Source organism: Nilaparvata lugens, chromosome 3 (assembly GCF_014356525.2).
Source record: "Nilaparvata lugens isolate BPH chromosome 3, ASM1435652v1, whole genome shotgun sequence".
Classification (NCBI taxonomy): Eukaryota; Metazoa; Arthropoda; class Insecta; order Hemiptera; family Delphacidae; genus Nilaparvata; species Nilaparvata lugens.
Genome location: NC_052506.1, coordinates 87,241,731 through 87,252,445, shown reverse-complemented (window position 1 = coordinate 87,252,445; position 10,715 = coordinate 87,241,731). Strand labels below are relative to the sequence as shown.

Below are 10,715 nucleotides of genomic sequence, written 5' to 3'. Positions count from 1 at the left end.
TTTATTTTCATGTGTAAAGTACAGCGGAACTGCAAAATAAAAATCAACTGATGAATTTCATCAGGCATACTGTGAGTATACCCACTGTAGGCCTACTCTGTGAAGCTGACAAAATTAGTGCGGTGGAGAAAGTTGGTGTTCTTTTTTTTTTAATTGAAGTTGGCACTCGTTAGTGTTTGCGTGTAGAGGGGGAAAAAATGCGAGGAGACAAAGAACGAAGGGGAAGTAATGGAGACGTCGCGGTTGCCGGTTGGCGTCCGTCCAGGGACGAGCGACGGCCACGGTCAAGAGAAAACGTCGCCGCGTCGCGCAGCTGTTGGGTTTTGAACGCATCAGTCGTCAGTCGTCGGTCGCTCAGTAGTCGTTGTTGCTCTGTTGGTGCGAACGCATCAGTTGCTCAGTTGCTCCGTTGGCCGTTCAGTCACAGACCGCCTTCGCGCCATGTCGCTGCTAGGAGAGCGCCTCGCCGACAAGGTGAGCAAGTTCAACAGCCAGATCAACCGCCACCTCGAGAGCCAGCAGCTCAACCCTTTCAGTGGCCAGTTCAGCAGGTCGCCCTCTCCCAGGCCCTTTGCCAAGGACGAGTATGGCAAGTGAGTATAACCACTTAAAATTTTATTTCAATACCTCACATAGAATACATTTTAGTTAGCGTTGATAATAATCATAGTAACTTGACTAATTAGGCCCGGTTGCTCAAAAGACTGATAAATTGATTTATTTTGTATTATTTCATTTGATGACAAGGAAAAATTAGTGGAAGGAAAACAGGCATAGTCCTTACTATTACTGACACAATTTTGAAAAGTATAGTCCAAATTCTCATGTTACGTCCCAATTTGTGTTAATGCCAAAGGTTTTTTCACTACAAGAATAATCCGGAACAGAATGATCAAATTTGAATTTGTAAAGCTGCGTTTACACCAAAGTAGTTATTAACAAAATGTTAATAAGTCAATCCTTATAGATTTTATTAGATTGAACATAACTTATCATACACATGATGAACATATGTGTTTGTCAAGTTCCTTTCAATCTAATAAAATCTATAAGGATTAAGTTATTAACATTTTGGTGTGAACGCAGCTTAAGGTTTCTATAATGAAGCCTGAAGGCTTGTTAATAAGCCAGATAATAAATAAAATACAATTTTATTCACTACATTGTTTAAAATTACTTGATTCCAGGAAAGGCACAACATAGACTCATGCCCAAAACTATCACATTTCCAATGAATTATAGCTGATAATATTAGTGTTTATTACAAGAAACGTATTCCGCTTCTCTGATTGGTTCTCGTGGCATTCAACCGTCATTTAATCACCGTAAAATGTAACAGACTTTTGTGAACCGGGTCCATAACTTGAAAAGTAAACAGTATAACTTCAACATACATTTCATAAATGGAGGTAGCATGAAATTTTTCGGTTAAAAAAGATTTCCGTATATTAGAAGATGATTCGACGATGAACAAAGATGCATGTTCAAAACTTATTATTGAACAAAAATGAAAGGTTTTAATTGATGTCTACCAACTATACCGACAAATGTCAATCAAACAGACCTCATCCATTCTCCGGGACTATTATTAATTAATAATAATTAAATCCATTCTTACTGCTACGTTCTATTTCTACTAACGAATGAGAAGCCACTTTCAATTTTCATTGGGATAGAAAAATGTAATAGAGATTAGAAAGATTTACGAGTAAGAATGCAGAAAGAACAGTAGAACTTGAATATAGGTCGAGATACTACAATTTCATAGATTTACGCTGATGATGCTCGAAAAAATCTACGTCTTTTGCGAGGTTAATGAGTTGAGGAATGTTAAAGGGCGAAATCGGAAATGAACTAATGACCGGAAGCTGCGCGCGGCCACTAGACTATACCGGCTACAGTAGCCAAAACTACTGTACACAATCATCTCCTGAAGTAGATAGATCAATATCTCTAAATGGAATAAGTAAATGATAGGAAATGGAAATAGGTAAATTGGAAGGATAGTTTATACTGTTCGCTCATGTTTTTCAATGGAATTGTACTCCAATAATTATCGTCTAATGCGGTGTCTCTCCTTGTTCTAAATATTGTTAAACTTTCATGTTGGAGGAAAAGATTATGAGACAAATTTTATGTTACAATCGTAACACATTATCAATTGTTACATGTTGCACTGCAAAATATAGCTTGCTAGATCCATTAAACTATGAATAAATTATGACTATACGGTACGATATCTCAATGTTGTTGAATCATAGTATAATTACGGTATTCACTTTTGTGAATGTGTGTACTCCTATAAAATCTTCAACAATTATTTTATTATGTTCATATTAAAAATCATAACTGAGACATGTCGCTGAACTACTCAAGTTGGAGCAATGAGCACCTAGAAGATTATTTATTCGTAGACCTACCAGAAAACAGCGAGGCTCTTCGAGGAAAGCAACTACCTATGAATTTTTCAAGCAGGCTGCTCTGGATTAATCAATTTAGGCTGATTGTTGATTGGAAGGAGTACTGATGAACAATATTAAGAGGAAACTGACTTCACAGTCTGTGGAAATTCGAGCTGACATCGAAGGATCGAACTGGTATGCTACGGCTATGAGGGAATAGATGCTGTCAAGAGAGCGCTCAGGGCTGGATTTGCCTGCTCTAATGAGGATCATAGCAAATTATTCGTAGCTCCTCCGTTGTATGTTATAATTTATTATTTTTTTGATACAATGATACCCAATTATTTTTGAGAGTATAGGGGTTTACATCAGCTCAGCTCAGATGATATTAAATATTGTTTGAAGGTACAGTTGAAAGCAGACTGTTGTCAGTTTGCCAGATGCTCGGAATTGTTCAAATAAATTGGGCATCATCACCTTCTGAAGATTAAAGAGGCTGCTGCCAGAACAATTCTGAGCTTTCAGTAATAACTTTTGTTACATTTATAATTTGCATGAGTTCACACAAACAGCCGAGAATCTACTTAATTAATAGGATTTCGTTTCTTTGGGAAGGATTAATATTCTAAAAAGGAGTCAGATGATGATTCCATCCGTAGGATTATTTGATTATTTAAATTATGTGGTGCGGTACATTACGAATCTTAAAAAAAGGAATAAGCTTATACCACCCACTCAAATATTTTTTCCATTATTTGCTACCACATTCCACATAATTATAATACAGTCACAAGAGTAGATTTGGAATGAATCTATAATTCATTGTATTTCAATCATCACGCTTGTTATGCTTGTCTATAGTATATTTACCATTTATGGAATAGTCACAATACGACGAGTATTCTCAAACTATTCAATCCCACAATGACACCTTACATAAGAGACGCATGATATCATGAAGATTGATGTAATTTTCATTCTTATGATTTCTAATTTTAAAATTAATGATATTATATCCTTATTTTATCGGGCAATTTGCAGATGACAGTATGTAATTCTTCTCTATCCAAACTTGACTAATGAATTATGCTTACTCTTTCATACTAGTAGTTCTGTGAACAGTAGACCTCGCGCTCAGTAAATTACATTGACCTGTTGTTATGTTTTCTCAAAAATTAATAAATAATTCATTAATTTAAAATGTCTAAAAAAAATCCTAAATAAACATAGAGTTTTCTGTCCTATCGTACCGTATGTGAGTGTGAGCGCTGTTATCAGGTCTGGCTGCAACTGTCTACAACGTTGATGGAAAGATACATTTTCAAGATGTTCGATGTTTTTGAACGGGTAGTATTATAGTCCACTAGACAGCTGATTTATGATGAATAATTATATACGGTAGTCTGATTTTTACTGTAATATTGGCGTATGAAGGATGCTCCTTTTTCCTTTTATATTATCCTTGAAATGCAAAATTTTAAAAAAAACCTTGTATATACGTCGACGCGCAATTTAAAAAGGAACATACCTGTCAAATGTCATGAAAATCTATTACCGCGTTTCGCCGTAAATGCGCAACATATAAACATTTAAACATCAAGAGAATGCCAAACCGTCGACTTGAATCTTAGACCTCACTTCGCTCGGTCAATTATGTTGCCTTTTAATTTTTTTTCGGTTGATGCCCCCCATGAACTTTTTGCTTGTGCGTGCGTTATGGAGAGTACGAGGGTGATTTGATGATCAAACGTCCATGCCTATACCGGCGGGATTCGAACCCACGACCAGGTAGCGCCAGCATACTGAAGGGTGGTGTATCGTCGAGACGTCTCGGCTATCCTAGCTGGCAAATTATTTAAAGCAAATCATGCTTATTATCAATTATAAGATTATCAATTCACTCGATTCTAGAAATTACGTGATCCGATTTGATCGAGAGATAAATACAAAAAGAATCGATCTCTCTCACTTTGTTCCTCGTATGCTTATGCACTTGAAGATGAATCTTCGTATATTAAGGTTTCTCTTTCCAATTTGTATCACATGCACGCCTCAATAAGCCGGCTGAGTAGGTATCAGTTTTAAACCCATCCACCCTATAATGATGTATACCTTATTAAGACAACAAGCATTAATACTATACCTAGAATGTTCAATTTAATTTCAAGAACATTTAATACATCAGTCCCATTCAATATATTTCTTAAAAGTTTGAAGTTCTATCTGTTCACATTGAATGACTGTGAATCTTTTTTGAGGATTGTACATTAGTATAAATATTAGGCAGTATAATCTTATTCTTAAGTCAGTGGTTTTTTTCCTGTCTTTCTGTTTTCATAATTTAATTCGCTGTCCACTGAGAATATTTTTGAATAATTTTATTTATTTTACTATATTATTTTTTCATTTAACTTAATTTTTTCCATGAAAATCAATGGAAATTCATTCAATAACATTACAATTGTTATAATAGATTATGAAGACCTGTATTATACGCATTATGAAGACCGTAACACTGGTAAATTTATAATTATTAATTTTCACATAGATAAAGTTTATTTCTTGTGTAGAGCGTAGTAGTGGTCCTACTACTCTAGTCTTTAAATTATTTTATTTTAAGAGAAGTGCACTCCAATAGGGCTTATGCCTAGGTGTACTCATATTTATTTCGCTTTATGTTTTTGTCATCTGAAGCAAAACATATAATTTTCATTAGTATTTTTTTGTGTTGTCAGATGGTACAATGTTTTGTAATAATATTATGTTGTGCGGAATAAATTATTTTTGAATTGAAAAAAAATACCTTACTGAAAATTAATATAATGTAATCTCTTGAATCCTATTTTCTATCCAGATCAAATTAGTAGCTTTTGTAACAATATAATCCTTTTTGATTATGGGGAAGTCAACCCAAACGATTAAAAAAATTCTTTAAAAAAATATGCACCAAAGCTCTGTGAAATCTCCAAGATTATTACTCTACCATATAAGATACCGTATATGATGCATAAATTCACGCCAAAGCAATACCGTACAAAGAACGTTTTTCTTTTGCTCAGATCAGCTCCTTGAATCGATACGCATAAGCCATCCAATCAAGTACTTGAGATAGATTTGATTCTATTCTAAGACGTTAAGCATTTCAGAAATGCTGAAAAACACTTGAGATTCTCTGCTCATGACTGCGTTCTCCATTGCTCACTTATTTCAAGAATGTGTACAAATATTTTCCGGTGCCATCTGCGTCTAGGAATGCGCTCAATCCATTTCGCCCACTAGTTGTTACTCTTCACTCCCAAATTAGAAGTGTGGAGTAAAATCTTTTTAACGAACCGAAGCTGAAGGATTCACTCACGCCAATGCCAAAACATCGGAAGATTTATTCGCTCCACTGAACGTCTGAATAACAAACATTTCGTCCTTGCTATATATGTAATTTCAGTGCTTGTTTGTGAGTTCCAATCCAGTTACAAACATCATTAATAAAACCCGTAAAAATCTCCTAAAACCGGTAAAATTTTTCAGGCATTTTCATCCATCAGAATATTTTCTCATTGTGCAAAGAAATATGTTTCATCAGGACCATTCCAAGTAAGACCTGCCCTTTCCTTTGGAAAGAAGAATACTTGAATAGGCTAGTGGAAAGTGATAATGAACACATGAACCACATTAGATGAAAAGGCTTTGTACAAACCCTTCATGAAATGAGGGGGTTTCTGTACTCTGTATGTTTTTTACCAAACTGTCAAAGCAGAACACCATTAAAACTATTAAAATATACCATTTTTTTCGACCCGACATATACTAATGCATGACGGTAGTTGCTTGAAAGTGTTGTTGAATTCTGAAACTTCTTTCTTGTAACTTATTCAATTAATAAATGCATATTGAAGTTTTTTTGTGTAGTTGAGTAGTTGATACTGTGGTAATTATTCATATTAAATGAAAAATACTAAGAAATTGTCAAAAACCACTGTAACAAAAACCACTCGGTTTATCAGAGATTGACAATGGTGTAATAACCGAAACCGGTCTTTCTAAGTATCAATAAATCTGTGGTTTTTGACAATTTCTTAGTCTTTTTCATTTAATAGCATATTGAAGTTCTAAGTATTCCATTCCCAGTCCCAGTGTAACTTTCGAAATTCTACTGAATTTGAAAATATATATTAGGTAATATTTTATGAAGTAAATTTTTCAACCAGACTTCCAGGCTTATTTTGTCTTATTGTTTGTCTTGTTTCACTAAATATAAAGGTGCGTACAAATATACGCGCCTCCAACACGCACCGCGCACGTTCCGAACTCGCTCCACGTACGTTCCGCAAACGCTCCACGTACGCCCCGCACTCGCTCCGATCATGAACGTTACGGGAGATGTTAGCTCTTCTCGCGTTCCACTCTCGCTCCCCGGTCGATCATCAATCGATCTGCTCGAGTGACGTTCGATTGCGGAGCAGAGCGGAAGTCTGTAGGCCTACGCACCTTAAGAAGTACAAATAAACATCGTCCAATGACAAAATGTTATTGGTACTGTAAGTTACTGTGTCTACTGTCAATCGTAGCAACCATTGAGATTGTCTGTTAACAGTTTACTGATACAAAAATTTGTCTTATTAAGATGTCAATAAACCTACTCCAATTCAGTCTTATTTTGGATCAATTCCCCTACTTGAAATGTTATTACTAACATCATTCCTTACTTGATGAAGTCTACATATTATCATATATATTATTTTGTGTAGTATAAAAGACGTATATCAGACAGTATTACCTCATTCATTATTAATTTATTTATGTACAACAACTCTTCCAGTTTATAATAGTAAGCTTCACTGTTTTAGAAACATACATTTACCAGATTATTTACACTATTTTCAACCATTATTTTTAATTATCACTTTTGAAAACTTAAACTACGACAGCAGTCTAATTTAAAAAATAAAAGCTATTAGCTTCTACTTAATTTGAGTTTTCTCAAGTGATTATTAACAAGCAGTTTGTATTCTAATGGAAAGAAACATTGAAGAACATTATTTGGAACTATGAAATACGGTACTGAATTATGTTAAATCGTAAGGTTCAGAGAAAATGTAGTGTTAGAATGAATCAAGAGTGTGAATCAGATATTGGAAGCAGCTCAAATAGAATCTCTATGAACCGTACAACTTCTAATATTAAAGAAAATCCTGCTCCCATTGACAACAGAAGCTAATCAATCGTCGGTGATTGAAAGGCCAATAATTGTAGAAGGGCTGACTAACTATTCAATTGAGACTCAGTCATACGTGGATTTCAGTTTAGAATGATTTTTGAATGAATGGACTCGTCGTGAGAGAATAGGAAGAGCCAAGGTCATTAACGATCAGTGGTCTTTAGCCATATTTTCGACGTTCCGTGGCGACTGTGCCAACATTTCTAGAGTCGAATTTCTTTCTCTCACTTGAAAAGTTGGCACCCAATGAAGAATCTTGTCAATAGGAAACTGTTATAACCAATCCCGTAAATTGAAGTTTCAATTTCATTAAAGATCTATTTTGAAGAGAAATTAAGCCTCACAAACATTTTGTTGAAACGAGGTGCTAGTGAGAATTGATAAAACAAACAAAAACCGAAAGGAAAGTGGTGGAAAGACTTTATCACTGATGCTGAAAATGAAAGTCAGATGTGTAGGCTTTGTAATTAATATGAAGAGATCCGTTATGTAAGCTATTCAGGTTTATTTGTTCTGGAGGGAACCCATAATTGTGGTTCAATTATTATAAACTAGGAGGTAACCCGTGATCCGCAAGGGTGCAATTCTTGATAAACTGAAAACTTTACCTACTGAAATGAATGCATACGCATATTTAATTCATTTACAACACTGACATGTTTTACAATATTATTCTAATACAATTATATAAAACAGTATCATGACGGAAAAATTTAAAATGACCTATAACCATCCTCGGTAAAATGAGAATCTCTATGCAAAATTTCTAGTTAATCAGTCCAGTAGTTCAGACGTGATGATGCGTCATTCGTGAATTTCCTATATACCGTACGTGTATAAGCCAATTCATTCCTTTATTATATTATAGATATAGACGAAAGGAAAGCTGACCATAGAGCGTATGGTGATTTTCAAACTGGGATTAGTTTTCGACGTTTTTTTTTTAATTTGAATTGAGAATTAAATCTTGTGACTTCTTTTGGATTAAAAATCATGAACGGCAGTAACTACAAAGGCTACTATGGCTGAGGACGATTGATCGTTTTCTAATGACAATATTGGCAGATAGGTGACAAAAGCGGCTCAGTAAGCTTTCACTTGTAATGGGAAAACTACCTAAAAGAGTTTTGTTTTTGGCTCTTATCATGTGCCTTTGTTGTGGCTCGTAAGATAATTATGTGGCTCTACAAAAACTGAAAAGTCTGATAAACATATAATTTCACTCAATAATCTGAGATGCAGAAGATTATACTGCATACTCGTATAGAATCACTACCTCTTTTTTACGGAGGTAGTGATAGAATACGATCATACTGATTATACTGTCATAGTTCAATAATTATTGAAAATGGCGTAGCATGACTACCAATTGGGTAGCATAATTTGAAGATATAAGGACATCAAATTGAAAATCAGCAGATTCTTTGTGAAATTCATACGGTAACTTATGCTCTCAACTTCCCATACAAGCTATCTGTGGAGTATGAACTATTAGAAATGGAATTTATAACCACCTTTGCATTAATGAAAGAACCTTTGCATCCAAAACTCGAAAGAACTCAACGACTGTACATTATCAACGATATTTTTAGAATGTGAATAAACAATAATTGATTAGCCAATAAAAAAGTAATTTTACATAAAAATAGCTAGCAGCTGATGTTTTTTTTTCATTTGATGTGGAGAAAATCGTTTCTTGAATGAATCGATGACGAATATAGTTGGAAACAACAACAACAAATAACGTCAGAGATAGCGATGGATCCAAGCTACATGCAGTGAGCTTATTTACGATCAACTCCCCAACAACTATCTTGCATTTGGTGGCCATCTGCCATCATTCTGATGTAACCGTCTCTGAGATTCGACTAGCTCTGCGATTTAACATCGTGCGTGTTACTCAGTCCAAATTACTTTTAAAATAACGTCCAGGTGAGCTAAAACGCTTATTAATGGCTTTATACTCCCTACTGCCGACAACAATTCCTTCCCACGCCCCCTACCACCACAAATTGTTGCCAGATTAATAACACTATTCCAAGATTAATAGCTCCGCATCGACATTGTAACCTTCACTTCAATAATTATTAAAATAATATTAGTTTTATTGTGTAAATTTCAAGAATAACAAACCGTTTGTGCATCTATTCTCGTCTCTATAATATTTGCGTGCCAGTATGTATTAGAAATTAATTGTTATGTAGCATGTAAGCTATACTACTTATACACAATAACAAAACATTACCTTGATTATTTTTGTTACACTATTTTCCCAGTTATTCTACATAAGTAATTCTGGGACCAAAATATATCCTTGTTAAACTGAACCGAATCATAAAATCAAAATATTGAAATAGAAATATCACCAAGCTTTACGTTTGCAAGGTCAAAATATATGCAATTTCTATTGACATTGAACATCTAAATTTAAATAATTAGTGAAGCGACTGGGAAATCTATTGCAATTTTATAAATAGATGATCTCGAAACGAAGGAGTATTATTTGTTTATCTTTGAAAATGAACGATGATAGGTTACGGTATAATAACGATATAGAATGAGATATTCATTCTACATCATGATTCATGAATAATATTATACATTGTAGCAAATAGGCTTTATAGAGTGAATTGATGAAATTATTTCAGTCAAATAATTGAATAGATCGGAATAATCAAGATATCGATTTTGTTAGTCAAATCTAATGACAGTTTTCACTTTAAAAATCCTCTCATAGTGTTTATGGCATCAATAAATACAGCACAAGAACTGTAAGCGGTTTAGAAGCGATCATTAATTGACTCGGTGTTCGCACTGATAAGTAAAGGCTGTGCAAAGGATAAAAAAAAGTTTCTACTGGTGACATTTTTTTAAGTCTTTCGATTTGTATACTATAATCAAGATATCAAAATGATTGAATTATCGCAACAAAAAAAAAAAATCTCCGATCATTACTTTTTGAGATATGATCGTATAAAATTTAAATTTTTGGGACAGGTCATTTCAAATTCGGTAAGAGATAGATGACATTAATTCTTCATGGTATTGCTGATTGAATACCATGGGATACAATAATTGGGATCAATCATGCGCCTGCT

At 34.3% G+C, this 10,715-nt stretch overlaps 1 protein-coding gene across 1 annotated transcript in view; it reads left to right on the top strand.

Moving 5' to 3' along the window:
• Positions 1-225: 225 nt before the first annotated feature.
• Positions 226-10,715, top strand: part of LOC111056623 (actin-binding Rho-activating protein) — a 30,918-nt gene continuing 20,428 nt past the window's right edge. Inside the window, exon 1 of the mRNA XM_022344041.2 lies at positions 226-593. Within this exon, the coding sequence (XP_022199733.2) occupies positions 442-593 (152 nt within the window). The 5' untranslated portion in view covers positions 226-441. The remainder of the gene's footprint in view (positions 594-10,715) is intronic.